Below are 20,425 nucleotides of genomic sequence, written 5' to 3' on the forward strand. Positions count from 1 at the left end.
AATTTAAGATCCCTTGAGAGAGATTAATTTTGCCGGGAAGGTAACATGAGATTTGGACGCAAGGACCCTGCCTAAATTGTCTCAGACTGCATCTGTGGTTGCTTAGCAACCCATCATGCCGTGGACATATCTGCGGCTCATTACCTTCAGGGTCATAGGTCAGGAAGCGGCTCTGAGAAGCCCCTCGCGACCCAGACCGGCGGAACCTGTAGCAATATATTTAATCTTCGTATGCAAAATTGAGGCTTATTAAAGTGCGAGGGGATGGAGGAGTAAGGCAACGGAGTGAGTGAGTTGGAGGAAATGCACCGACAATGACACCACTAGTGGAAGCAACAAGCAGGGAGATGAATGGACAGGAGAGAGGGAGAGATGTAGTGACGTGCAAGTAGAGGTAATGAGAGTAGAAAAGAGCATGGATAGGGATGGAAGATGACCTGTGATGTTATGATAAAAGTATATTAAATCTACTACCCATTCACCATCAATGAATGAACTTCCACTTGCCTGCAGGAACGTGTTGGGAGCAGCTTTTGATATGAATACCATGAAAAGAATAGCAATAGGAACTCCAAAATCACCAACAAGCCTTCGCATCTGCATCCCGCACATCACGTCACAAAATGGCCATGCCCCGTCATGCTGAATCTCAAGGTGAATTGTGTGCAATGCAATGTGACGATACCACATGATGTGACGAGTGGCATCATAAACCACATGTAATTGTGTCTTCTGAATTGAGAGTACATTGAAAGTAGGGGTCACACTACCATACAATTTGTGATTCTGAAGGTTCAAATGCAGCAACATGCTTTACCTGTCAGGCTAATACATGACCTACCTGCCGACCAATGTGACTGCTATATTCTCGGAGAACTCCTTGTCGATGCGCTTAATGGTCACAGGCATTAAAAAGAACGAGAGGTGGTGCTGAAAAATCAATACTGGGAATCGAGGAGTGCCAGCCATGGACTTGCCTTTCCAGGCAGGAAGTGGCTGTTTTTGAAGGAGCACAGATACAGTGCAAGACAGAAAGTCCCCACAGTGAGAGCAGTCGACAGCAGCGCCGTGTTTGGCTGCGGTGTTGCACCAAGCGCTGGCGTCGAGTTGGTAGCACTTGTGAGGTTAGGAACTTTTCCGGAGGTAAATGAATAGGATGGCAGCAATGGGTGATTTTGGAAAATCTATGAAGGAAGGAAGGTGGAAGTTAAGTTTAAACTTGTTTCAAGCAGAAGATCCTTACCTGTAGCTTTAGAGCAAAGGAAGCTTACTCCAATGGTGAACGTCTCTTATCTTCACCTTCCCTTCTTTAACTCTACCTGACATTATAGTCGTTAATGGTTATCCTTATATCGTTGTTAACGGAATTGCTATTGTGTGTAGGAACAAGTTCCGTAGCAAATATCTGCTTCAGCAACTTGGGTATGATAACTGTGGTTAACCAGACTCCCTTGTGAGAGGAAACTATCTTACTTTTAAGGATGTTACCTTCTCACTACTTTCCTTCAGTATGTCAGTAGCAGTGATTTGGTTCTTCAATCCTTGGTCGCCATTCCCAACATTCCAATATCAATTTTATAAATTAATGCTACAAAAGACTGTTTGAGATTCCTACACACTAAAAAAAAGTAGCTCCCAGGTTCCGCTGGTTCAACAAACTGTTGATTTTCCCATTGTCTTGTCACGTGATACAAGTACACGCTGCACCTTGAACATAAGACGTGAAAACAACGTTCATGAACAGCTCTGAGGCTGAGGTACTGGACCTGATGTAACTTGGCAAAAGTCTCATAGATGAAGATGATGGAGATAAACGAGGAGAATATCTCTTGGGTAAAGCGGGAGATGAAACGGACAAGGATGCTTCCCTCCATTCCGACAGAAACCACCGCAATGAGTGCCAGCCACAACCCAATCCATACCCGAGCGGTCAGGTAGTCCACACCTTGATCCTTGCAAAACTACAATATAACAATACTCATTGATGACAAGTTTGGTGTTTAGAAGTATTGGACACATTGTTTGCTTTATCATTTGAATTTCTCAATTTAAAACATTGTATGTGGAGCAATCAAAAGTTTCTATAAATAAGATACTCACAATAGTCCAAGACACACCAAAAAAAAAGAAGAATATATTATTGTGGATCTCCCGAAGCCCGTCGACGTACAGAGGGCGGGTTAAACCCCTTTTCCCCCTCGGGTCTTCGTGTCCACGAGGCCGAGTCGCCACTCCCGCAGCGAGCGTGGAAAAGGGTATCGGGTCGATGCCACACGTACCTTTGGTACCCACGCTGCCACGAAAACGGGGACCGGACCTCGCACAAGCCACACTAATCGAATACGCCCGAGCGGTGTGCATATCACGTGACTCGTGCCGTTACCTTTTATTGAACCCGATTCGAGCGGTTCTGTTAGTGCGATGCTAAGCCAATTGTGAAATGACGGGAACGATCAAATAAGAGGAAGAACACGGTTTATTTATAATGGACAGGGCGATGAGACACAGAGCAGGCACTGAAGCAGTCTTAACCCCCCAGACAAAGGGCCCAATCACTCACGCGGGGAAAAGGAGGAAGAGCAAGTTCGCGTGCCAAACGCGCCTTGCCGTCGATCGCTCCCGGACAGCTCGCCCGGCGTGGCCCTCTGGTGGTCATGGCACGTATGCAGGGAGCCCAGGTCGGAGGTCGGCGGCGTAGATGGCTCCGGGATGGATAGTCTCCACAAGCGCGATTAATACAGCCGCAGAGCACAGGGCACAGGGCAGTGGGGAATTCGTGTACAGAGAGGCAATAACAAGCAATTCAATTCAAGCACTCCGACTCGTTCAGGGGCTGGGCGACTCTGACGCGTTCTGTCGATTCCTACTTGTCTGCTTGGGGGGTTCTGAAACGGGGGGCTCGGGGCAGGGTTTTATATGGCCCCTCCCCGGTCTTACCCGAATGTTCCAAGCCCCTCCTCTCGTTGCCGTGGTGAGCCACTCCCCTCGAGCTCTGATTGGCGGCTCGCTGCTTACCGGCCACTCCCTGCAGCTCCTCCCTTCGGCCTTGCCAGACTTGTTCCAGGCCGAGCACACGGCATTCTAGCCCAATTGAGGCCTACCCTTACTGGCCTGCTCAATGCAAACTAACACAGGAAAGGAGACTACGCTTACATTTACTAAGAGATAACTGAACTACAGCGAGGCTACATGTTGTGGTACGTCTACCTATGAGGGGGGGTCATCCTTTATTCCCACAACCGCAACACGACACCCCTCTCTCACCAGACTCTGCCCGAGTCGACCCCAACAATGGAACGACCGGTAGAGCCTGGCATGCAAATTTAACCATTACTTTTAAATGTGACACGTAGGTGTAATCCCTCTGGCATTTACTCTGACCCATATGTGCGACATTTTTTTAACACTAGATATGTCCCCCCTATTGTGTTGAGCAGCTACTCCAACAGATTCACACCCACAACTACCCGAGTATTTCCGTAATTTCAAACTAAACACATAGGGCACAATGGGCACATTCTTATCTATCTATAATTCCACTAATCTCTGTGTGTATGTGTGTGTGTATGTATGCGACAACGATTTCTCGACAACTACCGGTCCGATATACTTGAAACTTGCCAGGTATATTGCTGGGGACCCGAGGATGTGCCTTTTCAAGGTTTGAAATTAATCGGACAAGTACTTACCGAGCTATGGCGATTTAGCCGTTCGCCGTTCGCTTTGGCGTTGCGAATGGACCAAACCATTCCATGTAAATAGAGGGGGGGGGTTCTGTGGTCGTTGCGAATGGACGAAACCATTTCATGTAAATAGAGGGGGGGGATTGTCACTGTACTCGCAAGCCGTTCGCCGTTCGCTTTGGCGTTGCGAATGGACCAAACCATTTCATGTAAATAGAGGGGGGGGATATAATTTTAGATAGATATATAGTACGGGCATATATATAGTACGGGCATGCCCTAGTCTATCTATAATTCCAGTAATCTCTGTGTGTATGTATGTTTGTTTGTCTGTGACCGCTGTTTCTCGACAACCACGGGTCCGATATACTTTAAACTTGCCAGTTATATTGCTGGGGACCCGAGGATGTGCCTTTTCAAGGTTTCATATTAATCGGACAAGTAGCTACCGAGCTATGTCCAAAAAACGATTCAACCAATCAGAGAGCAGCGAGCTATCACGTGTGCCGAACGTGCCGAACAGACTCTGCCTCGGACGGCACATTTGAGAGCGTATTCATTTATTTCACGTTGGCAAACTATGTTGGCGTTAAACTATGTTTTAAAACTAATTAAAACTAATTTGCGATTCTTTCGCTTTCCTGCGCGTTTGTGCACGCTATGGCGATTTCTTTACCAAACTCCGCAAGCCGTTCGCTTTGGACCAAACCATTTCATGTAAATAGAGGGGGGGGATTGTCACCGTACTCGCAAGCCGTTCGCTTTGGACCAAACCATTTCATGTAAATAGAGGGGGGGGGATATAATTTTAGATATAGATATAGTACGGGCATGCCCTAGTATTTACAATGCACATAACTTACTTTATTTACAATGCTATGACCCAGGACCTGTACTTTAGGAAGAGAGAATTGGAGGGGAGAAGAACACAACACACTCATAAATGGCACTTGCTGCTTGCATCTTGCATCTTGCTTCTTCTGTGTGCGGCTAACAAAACCGGCTGGCCCTGACCGGCATACAGGCCATTTGAAGCATCAGGGCCATCTAATCTTACACATCTTCGTCATACCTAGCACACAATAGTAAATAATGCTTTTGATTGGCCAGCAGGGCCACTCCCACGTGGTCCAACTGCGTGGCATCAGTGCCACTCAACAAGTGGTCCGAAGGTGCAAGATGATTTTTCAGCAAGATGCTGCACAGCAGAGGTGCAAGGCCACAAGGCTTGTGGTCCATAAGTGTGACAAGGTGCAGCAAGGTCGTTTGTGGCAGCAAAAATGCTGCACAGGTCGGCTGCACAGATGTAATAAGGGTGCAGCAAAAGGACTGGCAGCAAGGTGCTGCACAGTTCGGCTGCCCAGGTGTAACAAGGGTGTAGAATGGATGCTGCTCAGGTGCGATGGTGCTGCACAGTTCGGCCTCCAAAATGGTCCTGGGGCGGGGATTGAAGACGAAGCGCAACAAGCAAAACGGAAAGGACACAGTGGCACACGAAAAACAAGGCGACCAGGCACCACCATGCCTGGTGCGGTGCGAGGGACGCAGTAGAGCGAGCAGAGCAAACTCGTCCCTAACCGTCCGTACCCCCCACCGTTGGCTACACTGCCCTAGCCCCCCTTGTATTCACAATCCGTCTCTACGTCTTGTCTCCCATATCCCCCTCTATGCCAAATTTGTCCCCAACTCCCTCCCAGGAAGGAAGGGATGGAACACACACAATGTCTCATCACGTCATGATGCGTCTTACTACTCAATCGGCTTGCAGAGCCCTGATGTGAAGCTCGTCCTCCTCTGTGACTGGCTGTGGATGGTGCGAAGGGATTTCTCATTCTAACTACTCTAATGACATTACACATCTAAACTACCTGGGGTCATACCCTGCCAATCACTTTAAACTATGTGGTTCTAAGAACCCGAATTCCCATTGCCAACACTGTGGTGCCCTCCGGGTTTGGGTCTCACCCCCACAAATTTTCACACTGTGCCCTCGCACAATTTCGGGGCTGGGTCGTGTGGCCCTACCAGCAGGTCTACCTACCTGCGCACATCCGCCACTGAAGCCGCCTCCCGAGCTTGCCTGCTCCTCACGACTACCTAACTGGGGAAGGCCCTCCCTGGCACTTACCCCCTCTATGCCCACCTTGGCATCGGGCAACCCGGGTCCTCTCCTTGGATCCTCGGGCCCCACTCACACTCTACAACTACCCTAACCGGCTCCCAGAGCCTACCTACGGCCTCACCTGGCCAACAAACTACCAGTGGCGGAGTGCCCCAATAACCATACTCACCAATTAAGCCACACGCCCAGCCATTCCACAGTCTTATGCACCCTACAAAACACTTCTTTTCCACTACCCGCACCACAGGTGTCAATATCCATACAATTTACCTATGCCCTCTACCTGGTTTGACAATTCCCCCCCCCCTCCCCCCCCCCCCCGGGCTTTCGTGAATGGGTTCCACCTCCCCCCATTCAGTCCTTCGCACCATGCATTCCACACCACTTACTTCCACACCAATACTTTCACACACCATTACACAATTCCATCCACACTACTACACAACTCCTTTTATCTTCCACACACACTTCCTCAAACACACAGCATCATCTAACTAACTACTTCCCCAACTCTCGTGCTTCCCCGTCGTCCCTTTAAACTACACACACCCTTTATTAACATCCACCTAAACTCTCTACATCCCCTCTATAGTTCAGGTGTCCCTACTTAAATCTTGGTCCCTAAGGTCTTCTAAATCCCCAACATTATCCTAGCCCTCCCTCGGCTAGCTTCGGTGCCCCATGGAGGCAGCCATTGCTGGCCCCTCCAGGGGGCCTAACACTGCCATCCTCCTAAACTAATGCTCATGGGCCCCCCCATGTGAGGAATGGTCAGTACCATTCCCCCACGGGGGTACACTACTCTCAGTCCTCTACACTACAAGCCCCTCCATGTGGAGGTATCTTGTCACAGCTCGGCCTCAAAGGGCCGAGCGATCCATGCGGGTGGTTGGTCACCTGTTTGGGGTGTCCGTCCGGCATTTTTGATCCAAGGGGGGAGGGATTGATGGGCCCAGGTTCAGGGCTCCATCCCTGCGTGGGGCCTCGCGGTCCCACGCACGATGACCCAACCGGCCACGGTCGGAGCACCGCACCCGCTAGGGTGCGTGGCTCCGAAAACTTCTACCTCCCCTTGAACCCGGCCGATCGGCCTTGCCGCCATACAGCGCCAACCATACTGTGCGGGGGCCGGAGGCACGAATCATGCACGCCGGTCCTTGCGAGACCAACGCGGCACCGATCCCCTCCGGTCCCTGCAGCACACAACTCACCGGGGGCTCACGTACGCTACCCGTCCCGCTACGCGCTACCCCGGTCGGTGTCGATGCTTGGCCGCGTCCTCACACCTCGCGACCCAGTCCACACTCGCACACCCAGGCGCACACGCGCCCCCTACACACTTCGTTCTCGCACACTCCGGTGCACACTCTTTTCCTGCACACTCCGGTGCACACTTTTCCTCCACACACTCGGCCATCGCACACTCCGGTGCACACTCGGACCTCGCACACTCTGGTGCACACTCGGACCTCGCACACTCAGGTGCACACTCGGCCATCGCACACTCTGGTGCACACTCGGCCATCGCACACTCCGGTGCATACTCCTCTTTTGCACACTCAATCATCGCACACTCCGGTGCACACTCTTTTTCTGCAAACTCCGGTGCACACTTTTCCTCCGTTACACACTCAGCCCTCGCACACTCTGGTGCACACTCCTCCGTTACACACTCGGCCCTCACACACTCCGGTGCACACTCTTCCGTAACACACTCTCGCTCCACGCACTCCCTCTCACACCGCACAATGGACCCTTCGCAAATCGTACCACCCTCATTCGTACACCGTACAATGGGCCCATCGCGAACGCCCGGGTCTCGCCTCTCTCCCAAGCGCGCCGAGCACCCGTTTGCGCCAAACACATTCGCGCCATTTGCGCTATTCACCCCGGGGCCCTCCTTCTCTGCCAGAACCTGCAAACTTTTTATTTCGTTAGCAAGCACGGCATCACCGTGTGAACACAGACCGTGTTCATGCAAAATAACCTCCCTCCGTGATTTATTTTCTGTTTCTCCCATCTCTTCAGCCCCAATTGTTTCTTCTTTTTCCCTGGTTATCTCCTCTAACTCGAGGATCGTCAGCGTCCCCAAAATTTCCTTTTTCCAACCCCGCCTTCGCCAGCGCCCCCAAAATTTTCGTTCTCAATTCGACGATCGTCGGCTCCTCTACACCCCGCGTCGCGACTCCCATAGCCCCGGTCAACTTGGCTGCCCTTCGCTCAAGCTCGCTCCCCACGCGTTCTCCGCACCGGGTCACCTCATCGCGTACCACCGCGACCTTCCCGCTCAGCCTGCACCCAATGTCCTCCCCCATTGTGTCCCTGTTGCACCTGGATTTGTTTATTTTGGTGGCCATTTTTTCACTCATACTGATCATGTATTCCCTGCATTGTGTCATGAATAATTGCATGTCTTCAAAACTCCCTTGCACAACGGGTTTGGCCTCCGCCGCCACGTGCGAGGCGCCGCCATTTTCGTTACCAACTGCTGCACCCTCTTCTACTGCCTGCACTACCAACTGTCCCTGTTCGTCCTGGGCCATTAATTCCTCATCTAATACTTCCACCAGCATTTGACCGCCTTGGCCAGCCATCCGTCGAATTTAATTTTGATTTTACAAACTACATTTCGTTCGCTCGTAATTTTGAGCACGTGAAGGGCACTCTAGGTCCAATTATCCCACTCCCAGACACTAATTTGCTGCGGATCTCCCGAAGCCCGTCAACGCACAGAGGGGGGGCGGGGGGGTTAACCCCTTTTCCCCCTCGGGTTTTCGTGTCCACGAGGCCGAGTCGCCACTCCCACAGCGAGCGTGGAAAAGGGTATCGGGTCGATGCCACATGTACCATTGGTACCCACGCTGCCACGAAAACGGGGACCGGACCTCGCACAAGCCACGCTAATCGAATACGCCCGAGCGGTGTGCGTATCACGTGACTCGTGCCGTTACCTTTTATTGAACCCGATTCGAGCGGTTCTGTTCGTGCGATGCTAAGCCAATTGTGAAATGACGGGAACGATCAAATAAGAGGAAGAACACGGTTTATTTATAATGTACAGGGCGAAGAGGCACAGAGCAGGCACTTAAGCAGGCGTAACTTTTCCCAGACAAAGGGCCAACTCACTCACGCGGGGAAAAAGAGGAAGGAAGTCATCCTTTATTCCCACAACCGCAACAATATATATTGTTACAGACGTGGTTTTAGATGTTAGTTTACCGAGCGGTTTGGTATTACCGCGTCCGCACAGTTACTCCCCGATTAGAACCCTATCCCGCCCGATTCCACTCGAACGTTGGCCGAATCGCGCTACGCTAAATCAATGAAGGAAAGGACACAACGGCTGGGATAAATGCAACGACACAAGGGGTACAGTTCTCAAGACCTCCGGAGGAGGATATAATTGGTGATGCAGAAACGGGTAGATTACACGGTAAGAGGTAAAGCACAGAAAAGATGGGCACTTAGACACAGTCTTATCTATCCCCGACAGACCACAGACAAACGGGACAAGACTGACTTACACGGGGATTGATGGCAGGGAAGGACAGGCAGTCGATAGCACAAGGTGCACCTTGGCTCAGGGGCAGAATCAACACGGTCCGGTCCAGAGATGCGGGGAGGTATTGTAGCGCTCGGAGGTGGCGTCTTCTCTCTCCAAGCTGAGGGCGCATCTCACGTCACCTCCTTCTTCCTGCGCATGCTCAGCGGGGAGTGACACGCCCTCGGCTCGTTAGCTCCACCCCAGATGGAATCGGTCCGCCACTTCTATTGGGTGCGGGGGGTTACCGGGCTCCGCCCTTGACGAGGAGCTGACAGCGAGCCCCTGCGTGGTAACCCCGTCGGAGCACATGTTCAATGGCGGCTAACCAAGCCGGAGTGAGGACGCACACTCCCCGCGCCGCCGCCGCTGTTGTTGTTGTTGTTGTTGTTGTACCATGAGGAAGAGCTGCGGGGAGGTATTGGGAGGTCCTAAACTTTCTAACGGTGCCATACAATCACATTCTGGTGCAACGAAGAGTCAGAATTAATGGAAACGAGTCCTTAACTGACATAGACTAAGATTAACTAGCAAGATGTCCTATAGTTGTCTACGTGAGATGCGGTGGACCTGGATGCGACATTTAATGGGGGAAATAGGGGGAGGTCGGGGCTACAGAGTGTTGTTTACAGAAAATGGGACTAGGGAATGGGGGATTGGGGATAGTTGGGAAGTATTGGGGAAATAGGGGAATATTTACAAGCGGATATGGATGGAGGCCAATCTCATATCCGCAACAATATATTTGTTTCTGTGTGAAGCCTTTTCTTTAATTATTATACAAATCCCATATCCCGAGGTCGATTGACCGAAATTTGTTCCACCACATTATTGGTCAACATCACATTAAAAAAAAATCACGTGCTGGGAGAACATTACATTAAAAAGACAATTGATAATCAAATCGATGTTAGAACAAGAAATAATGCCTCCCTCTCCGATTGGTGGGTGGTAAGTGGGGAGGAGCTTAGCTTATACGTCAGCACTTCCATGTTGCATTTGAAGGTGAATTCTTTGTCAGGAATCAAAGCAATGGAATTTAATGATATAGATTCCGTATGCAGAATGGAAATTAATATACAAAAGGTGCACAAACTCCATGGGACGATACAACGCACAAGTAGTCATCACACGATCATATACGACCTCAAACAAGGAAATGAGACCATTTGGCCCATCATTGCCATGTTGAACTGCCGGGTTTATTTTTGCTGCAGATTTTAACATCAATTCTTGATTTTTTTTGCTAAAGTCTAAAAAAAAACTCATCTTTGTCAGGTGACACAATTTGTGGACTGATATATTGAAAAAAATAATTGGCGTATCTCAGACCATTGGGATTATCTCCTTTCTATAATAACCATTGAAACCCCCTCCCCTCCTCCTCCCCATGTATGTATATATATTGTTGCGGTTGTGCCATAAAGGCAAACCCCCTATAGTCAATTGCACTACAACATGTAGTCTGCAGTAGTTAGTTATGTCTTATTGAATGTAAAGATTAGCCCTTTCCCATTGTGTAGTAATCAAAACCAAATATGCGTTGAGAGTTAGGCTTCCAAAAGGATAAGGAAGAAAGTGAAGATTGACGAAATGCAGTTTGGATTTATGCCAGGAAGAGGAACGACAGACGCGCTTTTTATTGTGAGGCAGTTGCAGGAGAAGTACATGGAGAATAGGAAGAGGTTTTTTCTTGGGTTTGTTGATCTGGAGAAAGCAGTCGATAGGGTTCCACGTGAAGTAGTGACATGGGCATTGAGGAAGTTAGGAGTGGAGGAATGGTTGATCAGAGTAGTGATGGCAATGTACAAAAGAGCACGCACAGCTATAAGGACGAAGGACGGGAACAGTGGTGAGTTTGAGGTGAAGGTGGGAGTACATCAGGGGTCGGTACTAAGTCCACTACTATTTGTAGCTGTGATGGAGTTGCTGGCTCGGAACATAAAGGAGGGTTTACCGTGGGAGTTGTTGTATGCAGATGATCTGGTGTTGATTGTGGAAAGTATGGATGGACTGAAGGAAAAGATGAACAAGTGGAAGGAATGTATGGAGACAAAAGGTCTGAAGGTGAATATCGGAAAGACTAAGGTAAGGGCAAGTGGTAAATCATGTGGTGAGGTGGAAAGAACTGGGACGTGGCCGTGTGCTGTGTGCAGGAAAGGTGTCGGAGTGAACTCCATTCAATGTACAATGTGCGCTGAGTGGGTTCATCAAAAATGTAGTGGTCTGAGAGGGTCATTAACCAGTGTGGCACTGTGGCAGCTACATTCAAATGTAAGGTGTGCACAGAGGGAGCTGCAGATGGAGGAAATGTTGAGTTGGATCTTGGAGACGGCGTGAAGCTGGAAGGTGTGAAAACATTTTGCTACCTTGGAGACGTGCTGAATGGAGAAGGTGGATCAGACTTGGCAACGGTTGCGAGAGTGAGATGTGCATGGAAGAAGTTTCGGGAACTGAGTGGCGTGCTGATGAGGAGGGGAGTGTCGTTGAAGCTGAAGGGAAAGGTGTATGCTGCATGTGTGAGAAGTGTTATGATTTATGGGAGCGAGACATGGGTAATGAACGTCGAGCAGCAACGAAGGCTGGAAAGGGTGGAAATGCGAATGGTTCGGTGGATGTGTGGAGTATCGTTGAGAGAGAGGAAGACAAATGATGAATTGTGAAAGATGATGGAAATAGAGCCTGTGATTGATGCTGTGAAGAGAAACAGGTTGAAATGGTTTGGTCATGTGTTGAGGAAGGATGAAAGTGACTGGTTGAGAAGTTGATGGAAATGAATGTAGAAGAAGGTAGAGGACGGGGAAGACCGAGAAAGACTTGGCTAAAGTTGGTGGAAGAAGAAATGTGGGCAAGGGGGTTCGGGTTAACAAGGGGAGATGCAGAAAATAGGGCAAAATGGAGAAGATTGTCATGGGGACCGCAAGGCTAACCTCCACTCTAGCAGGGAAAATGGCCTGAAAATGCATGTTGTTGTTTGTTGTAGTTAGACAGGATCTTCAAACCTTCGTTGGGTAAGGGAAGCCATTACTAACGGGCAGGAAGGTGTGGCCAAAAGCACGGCCCACGTGACCAATGGCGAGCCGGGAACCCGTCGCCATGATGCGACAAGCCTCAGCCAATGGGGGGCTGTGGAACATTTTTGCATGCATGGGCGGATCTGGTAAAAGCCCACGCGGACCGCATTTTCGACCTCTTGGATTTCGCAGCGCACAGGACGACATCTCTCTTTGCTTTGGGATTTTCCTGCTCTACGGCCTCCTGTTCTGAAGTCTTGCATTTCGCCTCACCATGTGGACGACACCCCTCCTGGACTCTGCCTCGCCGACCATAGTGCTCTTGCATTTTCGCCTCGCCACGTCGACGACCTCCTGCTCTGTACTCTCTTGCTTTTTTGCGGCAACGCCCGAGACCCATCGCTCTTCGCCGATCCCTCTTGCATTTTTCGAGGACACTCCTTTGCATTGGTGCTTCGACGACGCCTCCTGCTTGTCCAACCTGTGCTGAAGTTCGTCTGTGCCGACTTCGAGGCGGTGGTTCGTCCTTTGGACCTGACCTCGTCCAGGCTGCACGTCACGATTGTGCTGCGAGCTGCGCACACCAGACCACGTGGCCCACAGCGAGGCAATCCAAGCACGTACATCGGTACGATAATAACCAGTGTCTTTTCCCCTGCGTGTGTGAGAGTGTGAAGGTGCCTGTGGGGTTTATTATTAGGTAAGAATTGATAAGCTGTATCTTTTGTCTATTCTCTGTGCCTTCAAAATAAAAGGCTGTACATTTCGTTGTTGCATTCCAACCTGTTCGGCACGTCCTTTCTCCATTGGCCTAGCATCATCCGAGACCGAATTTGGCTCGAATCGGGTTCATAAATCACGTAAGGTAACGCCGCTTTCCACACCATGCAAATCCGCTCGGCACGCAATTGAATAAGGTGTGTGAAAGCGAGGGTTCGATCCCCGGTTTCTCCGGTCATGTGTCTTGAAGGTATTTGGGAATATTGACCAGTAAACTCTTCGATGCGTGGCTGGGAGATTGGCGATCGGAATTGCTTAGCAATCCGTCAACCACGAGTTTTGTAGTCGTGGCCGGCGGCCTCAGTGGACCCGGAGTTTGAGGGGGAGCGGGGCATAAACCCCCCTTAGTACATCGACGAACCCGGGATCCGCAACAATATATATATATATATATATATATATATATATATATATATATATATATATATATATATATATATATGTATATATGTATATATATATGTATATATATATGTATATATATATGTATATATATATATATATATGTATATATATATATATATATGTATATATATATATATATGTATATATATATATATATATATGTATATATATATATATATATGTATATATATATATATATATACGTATATATATATATATACACACACACACACACAGTGGCCTGCAAAAGTATTCACCCCCTACTAATAATGCCACATTTAGATCAATTATGAATTATGCAAAAACAATTTTTCCAAATTAACTTCGTTATTCATAACTGAAGTGATGAAACATTGTTGTGATGATAAACAATGTTATGGCAGAAAGAGGTTATGTGTCAGGAATACCTGCAAAAAACATGTACGAATTAAAATTCACTGGTTGAAAGGTTTTCACTAAATATTCTCTTGTACTTTGCACCATCCATTGTCCCTTCTATCCTGACAAGCTTGCCAATCCATGCTGATGAAAAGCAGCCCCATATCATGATGCTGCCACCACCATGCTTGACAGTCGGGATGGTGTTGACTGGGTGATGGGCAGTGTTAGGCATGCACCAGACATAAAGCATTGACTTTAGACCAAAATGTTCATTTTTTGTCTTTTCTGACCACAAAACCTTTCTCCACATACCTGAAATATCATTAAGATGCTTTTTAGCACACTCCATACAAGCTTCCAGATGCATCTTTTTCAGTAATGGCGTCTTTTTGCCACTTATCCACAGAGGCCAGCTTTGTGAAGCGAACGGTATATTATTAATTGATGGACACTGACCCCCATCTCAGAATAGAGCCTTGCAGATCTTTCAATGTCATTGTTGGATTTGTAGTGACATCCCGAACTAGTTTCCTGCTTTCCCGGGTGCTAAGTTTGGATGGGTGACCTGATCTGGGTAGAGTCTGGGTGGGATGATACGTCTTCCACCTCTTGATGATGGATTTCACCGTACTCAAAGGATAATGAGTGACTTTGAAATCCTCTTATAGCCCTCCCCTGAATGGTGCTTCTCCACCACTTTATGTCTGACTTCTTTGGAAAGCTCGTTGGTCTTCAGGTTCGTCTTGTTGGTTGACCAAGTGAGTTGTATCTTTACTCATTAGATAAGTGGGGAGCTTAAAGTTAAACTTAAGTTAATTTACAAGTTAAACCACTGATTACATACATGTGAAACCTATTACACTTATTTCGTAACCTTTCAAACAAAGAAAGTGCTCTTGAAGTGATTTAGGGTTCATTAGGTAAAGGGTTTGAATACTTATGCAACTGGGAATCATCTGATTTTCTCTGTTAATCTAACGTCTAACTTATTCACTTTTTATCTGCATTTTTAGCTTTATCACTTTGGAGTAGTTTGTGAAGACTCCATATATTAAGTTTGATTTGAAAGCATCATGAAATAAGCTCAGGTGACATTAAAATGTGAAAACTTTGGAAGGGGGGGGGGGGGGGTGGCATACTTTTGCAGGCCACTGTATGCATATATGTAAACACACGCACCTTCATGTCAAACCCCTAACTTTATGAAGCAGCATAGATTGAGTCCCATCACAGCACTTTCTGCATGACCTGTTAGTAACAAGAGTCATCTGAAACACAAACACATTGTCTCTGCCCTGCTGATCACCAGTTAGGAGGTTGGCGGTCACACTGACCCTCACGTCCACATAATTTATGTGTACGACATCAGTGCCATGTCATAGGGTCAGTGTACACCTTGTGTTATATGTATATGTATATATATATATATATATATATATATATATATATATATATTGTTATGTCGGTGGGGTGAAGATACTTTAGACCAGGTAGATTTGTGTAGGTAACATGCTCCGACTATCGTAAAGAAGAAGAACCACCACCATGTAAGCAGTAGAGGACCTGTTTAGCCCGGATGTCGGATTAAGGTGCATCTTCGTCCCCATTAGGCCACTTAGGCTCTTGCTCCAGTGGCCATTAGGAGGAATGGGGCATGTTAACTAGTTATAGGGATTATGTTAACTATTTACCTGTTCGTCGTTCCCTATGTGATTGATCCTTTGTCCCTTATGGCACCGCAATAGACACTAGTGAGAATGGCCATTAATCCACACTAAATAATAAAACCAACTGGAAGCCAGTTCTGAGCAATGCCGATGGGACGGCAACCAGCTACATCACCACGAAGGCCGAAGACACGCCCGAGGAGCCGTGATTGGCCAGGGCGGAGCAAGAAGGCACTCGCTGATTGGTGAAACAACGGCGAGCAAGAAGCGGCACGCTGATTGGTGGAGAGCTGGACAATGTAGTGGTGGCCTGCGGGGATTGGTGGAGAGCCACAGATGACGTCATGAGACGGTCACTAAAAGAACGGTCTGACAGGCATTTTATTGCTCTTGCTCCATGGTCGTTCTTGCGCTCTGGTCTTCTTCTGCTGTTCTCCTGATGATCTTGTGCCTGCTCACGTTCTGGGTGATGGACGGCAGTGCGCTGACAATTCTCCCCCCTTGTATTCACGTTCGGGACCTCGCGAGCGATTTTGCGTGGGTGAGTGTGGCTTGACTGGAACACCATGAGGCTGGGGTGAGCGAGATGCCCGGTGAGGCCTAGCAACGCGCGAGCGAGGCAGACTCAGGCCTACTTCCCGCCAAGGCAGGGACCGCGTCCGGATTCCCGCGCAGGAACGGGGGCCTGAGACGGGTCTTGACAAGGTGCCGGGACAGCCGATTGAGCTAAGTGCACGATAACCCCACATATTTATTTTCATTTATTCTTCCCTTCATCTGTGTTCACGTCTGGTGTGGGGGACGTCCCGTTTAGGAATCTAGTTTACCGTCGCGTTTATCAGCATTCCATTTTAATAAACCTGTTTATTTTTGTACATTTTAGACCTGTTTTTCGTTTGAGATATTTTCTTTGCAGGCTTTTGGACTGCCGGCGGACAACAGGTAAGACCCTTCATCTTCCCCTCCCCTTTCTTCCTCCGTAATAAAATCCGCATTTGATCAGTCGCCTCGGAGTTAAAAGCTTGCTTTGGCTATCCGTGATCCCTGTGGTGTTCACCTGGGGAATCACACGACAATATATATGTGTGTGCACATACCTACAATTTCTGAGCATTTTTAATACAGTAGAGGATTTAAAAATCTTCAATTCAGAACATTAAAGCTGCAACTGTTATGCCATCCACTCTGCCATACTGTAAAGAATGCCTCTTCAAAAACAAGCAGAGGCCCAGTGAAGCCAACAATAAGAAGAGGCTGGGCAGAGAGAAAAGCCATCACCAAGCCCTGAAGTGCTGTCGACATGATGAGTTCAGAGACCCCAATCATGTTCTTTGTTTTGTCAGCTGTGGAAAATGGATGGCAGGAGAAAGCAGAGTTTTCATTTTATGAAAGGTGGCGTACATGCACGAGTCATTTGGCTGCATGCGTTACGGCAACCAAACAGTTACACGCTATCCAATGCAGCAATTAATGATTCTATATTATGTTGAGGACATGATCAAGTGAAAGCCATTGGTATCTGGTTGTAATCGGACAAGGGGGAGCTGAGGGCCAGATATGGTTTGGGGAAAAGTAAGAATAACGTGGATGACAGGTAGTACATTGCTTCACGAGCATCGATTCGATTCTATTGTCATGCTTGACTTATTCCTTTATAGTTTATTCATTGACACTTTGGCCTAGCACTTTATTGTAGTGGCCTCTAAGGTCTTTATTCTACAACTAGCAGAGTTATCCGGCATTGCCCGGAAAATAAATAGTCATTTACATGTGTAGTGGGCTTTTTATAGTCAGAGGAAGCCACGTCCCTTGGTCGTGCCCCGCCCCTTGGGCACGCCCCGCCTCTTGGGCATGCCCCTCGTCTAAATCTGATGCGCCCATGTTTTTTGTCGTGAAAAGTAACGCCCCATGGATCCCCTCTTCCCTCTCTAAGTCACTTCATTAGGCTCTCCATGAGGCACAACCGAACAAACGGACGTTCACAAATAGGATAATATAGATTATAGATGTAATAATTACATTAAATAAGTAAAATTTGAAAGTTTTTAAAAGGCAATCATAAAAAAAACAAAACACTTCAGCTCCAAACATGCAAATAATTTTAAATATTTTTAGAAACAGCATCCTTCATTTTGTACAAACTATCTGCCTAAGACTGCAGGGTCCAAAGAAGAAGAAAAGGAACCATTCCTTTCATGTATTCAGACGCATTGGGCAGCTGAGGAAGTTTTCCATTGCCTACGGGACAATCCTGGTTGGGTGACCACTCCAATACTCGAATGGCTCATTTTTCCCCAGTAAGCTGGTACTCATTTTGCCGACCTCAGAAGGACGACAGGCTGAGTCAACCCACCTGGTGTTATTTAATGGAATAACAGGGGTTTAAACTCAGCACTCTCAGAAGAGACATATATCTCATCTCCTCTTCCTGTCCAGGCTGGAGTTCCTTAAGGCAGTGTTATGGGCCCTTGCTTTTTCTGGTCTTCATTAATTAATGATCTCATAATTTCTACCTCAAATTGAGTGCTACGTCGCATAATGCCAGAAATGATTTCACATTGATAATTTCACTGGGAATCACTGGGTTATTGGATTCGCTGAAACCAATAATTTTATTAATAGTTTACAAACTTTCCTTCAACATTTTCCTTCATTCCCACAACTGTGTACTACACTGGACCTTTAACAGGGAATGGAAATACATGTAATACTGAAAAAGGAAGGGACACCGAGTTAATAATGTAAAACTAGTGGATTACAGCAAAGTCTTTCCATCGAGTTTTCAAATTTCTGGTGAAAACTTTTTCAAACTTCTGGGACGGATTACAGCAAAGTCTTTCAAACGCATCCGGGCACATCCAGGTTCTCCAAGCTCGGTTGCCCCGAATGGTGATGGCGGACAACCTTTGTAATGTGGCCATCTGATTTGTATGCGCTGAATGGGGAGCGCACAGTCCATTTGGTAGATGTAAGCCTATGTTATTAGATTTACATCGATAGCATTTTAGCTCACCTGGACTTTAGTCCGGTGAGCTTATGTGATTGAGCAGTGTCCACAGGTAAGTCAGTCAGTGAGTGAATCTGTAAACACTTCAGTCATTATCACTGAACCAAACACGATTTTGATGAAACTTGGCCCCAAGCTTAATATCTGATGCCGAAATAAGGTACCGCATCAAAATCTGCGCTCAATAAGGGGGTTAACGGAGGGGAGGGGGGTTTACCCCCACCCCAAAAATAGGTATATTTGCTTTTTTTCTCCGAAACTACACACACGATTTCGATAAAACTTCACCGCAACCTTCATCACCCGTGACGTACCAAAGTTTGTTCACGTCATAAAACTGATGCTTGGACTAATGCGTGGAGTGATGCGCGGACTGATGCGTGGACTGATGCGCAGAGTGATGTCCAGACTGATGCGCGGACTGGTGCTCGGATTGATGTGCAGACTCGTGCGTGGACTGGTGCACGGACTGATGTGCGGACTCGTGCGCGGACATGCTCGGACTGGTGCTCGGACTGATTCGTGGACCGATGCGCGGACCGATGCGTGGACTCGTGCAGGGACTGATGCGCGGACTTGTGCACGGACTCGTGCGTGGACTCGTGCATGGACTGGTGCATGGACTGATGTGCAGACTCGTGCGCGGACTCGTGCGTGGACTCGTGCGTGGACTGGTGCGTGGACTGATGAGTGGACCGGTGCGCGGACTGATGCGCAGACTCGTGCGTGGACTCGTGTGTGGATTAGTGCGCGGACTCGTGTGCGGACGCTTGCGCAGACTGCTGCACGGACTGATGCTTGGACTGGTGTGCGGACTCGTGCATGGACTGATGTGCGGACTCGTGCGTGGACTGATGCGCAGACTCGTGCGCGGACTGATGCGCAGACTCGTGCACGGACTGATGTGCGGACTCGTGCGTGGACTGGTGCATGGGCTTATGTGCGGCCTCGTGCGCAGACTGCTGCATGGACTGATGCTCGGACTGATGCGTGGACTGGTGCATGGACTGATGTGCGGACTCGTGCGTGGACTGGTGCACGGACTGATGCTCGGACTGATGCGCGGACTGGTTTGTGGACTGATGCGTGGACTGATGCTCGAACTGATGCACGGATTGATGCGTGGACTGATGCGTGGATTGATTAGCGGACTGATGCGTGGACTGATGCGTGGATTGATAAGCGGACTGATGCGTGGATTGATGTGCGGATTGTTGCGTGGACTGATGCGTGGACTGATTAACGGACTGATGCATGGATTGATTAGCGGACTGATGCGTGGATTGATTAGCGGACTGATGCGTGGACTGATGTGTGGATTGATTAGCGGACTGATGCGTGTATTGACTAGCGGGCTGATGCGTGGACTGATGCGTGGATTGATGCGTGGACTGATGCCCGGACTGATGCCTGGACTGATGCGTGGACTGATGCATGGACTGATGCGCGGACTGATGCGCGGACTGATGCTCGGGCTGATGCTCGGACTGATGCTCGGACTGAGGCTGCTCCTTTTAGTAATAGAAGATACAGTAATCACCAGAATATTGTTCTTTATAATCGGAAGCATTCAGGAAGGAAAATTAATGCACAAAACAACAGCAAAAATGAAATAAATTATATTGTTTCCAAGGAATAAGATGTTCCTCACCAAGAAGACCACCGAACGTGATGGAGGAGGAAAGAGCGGCAAAGTACACAAAGATGGAGACAGCCACACACTGGATGCTGAGACCATTTCGAAGGCTGCTCAGGTACTTAGGATAACACCTGGCCACGTCACGCAACAGGCCCCCAAAAGGGCGTCTGGCATGTGCAAGTTGAT

General features: G+C 48.3%; 1 protein-coding gene across 4 annotated transcripts in view; it reads right to left on the minus strand.

Annotated features, from left to right (window-relative positions):
• Positions 1-20,424, minus strand: part of LOC137415002 (band 3 anion transport protein-like) — a 39,199-nt gene extending 18,775 nt beyond the window's left edge. Inside the window, exons 1-5 of one of the 4 annotated variants that reach the window (XM_068100555.2) lie at positions 20,252-20,400; positions 16,788-16,936; positions 1,767-1,961; positions 978-1,184; positions 508-597 (exon numbers count right to left, since the gene is read on the minus strand). In XM_068100555.2, coding sequence (XP_067956656.2) covers positions 508-597; positions 978-1,184; positions 1,767-1,961; positions 16,788-16,919 — 624 coding nt within the window. In that variant the 5' untranslated portion in view covers positions 16,920-16,936; positions 20,252-20,400. Of the gene's footprint in view, positions 1-507; positions 598-977; positions 1,185-1,766; positions 1,962-16,787; positions 16,937-20,251 lie in introns of all 4 variants that reach the window. The other 3 variants (XM_078766057.1, XM_078766058.1, XM_078766059.1) reach the window with 3 other exon arrangements.
• Position 20,425: the final 1 nt, after the last annotated feature.

The sequence above is a fragment of the Myxine glutinosa genome, chromosome 12 (assembly GCF_964187855.1).
Source record: "Myxine glutinosa chromosome 12, kmMyxGlut1.1, whole genome shotgun sequence".
Lineage (NCBI taxonomy): Eukaryota > Metazoa > Chordata > Myxini > Myxiniformes > Myxinidae > Myxine > Myxine glutinosa.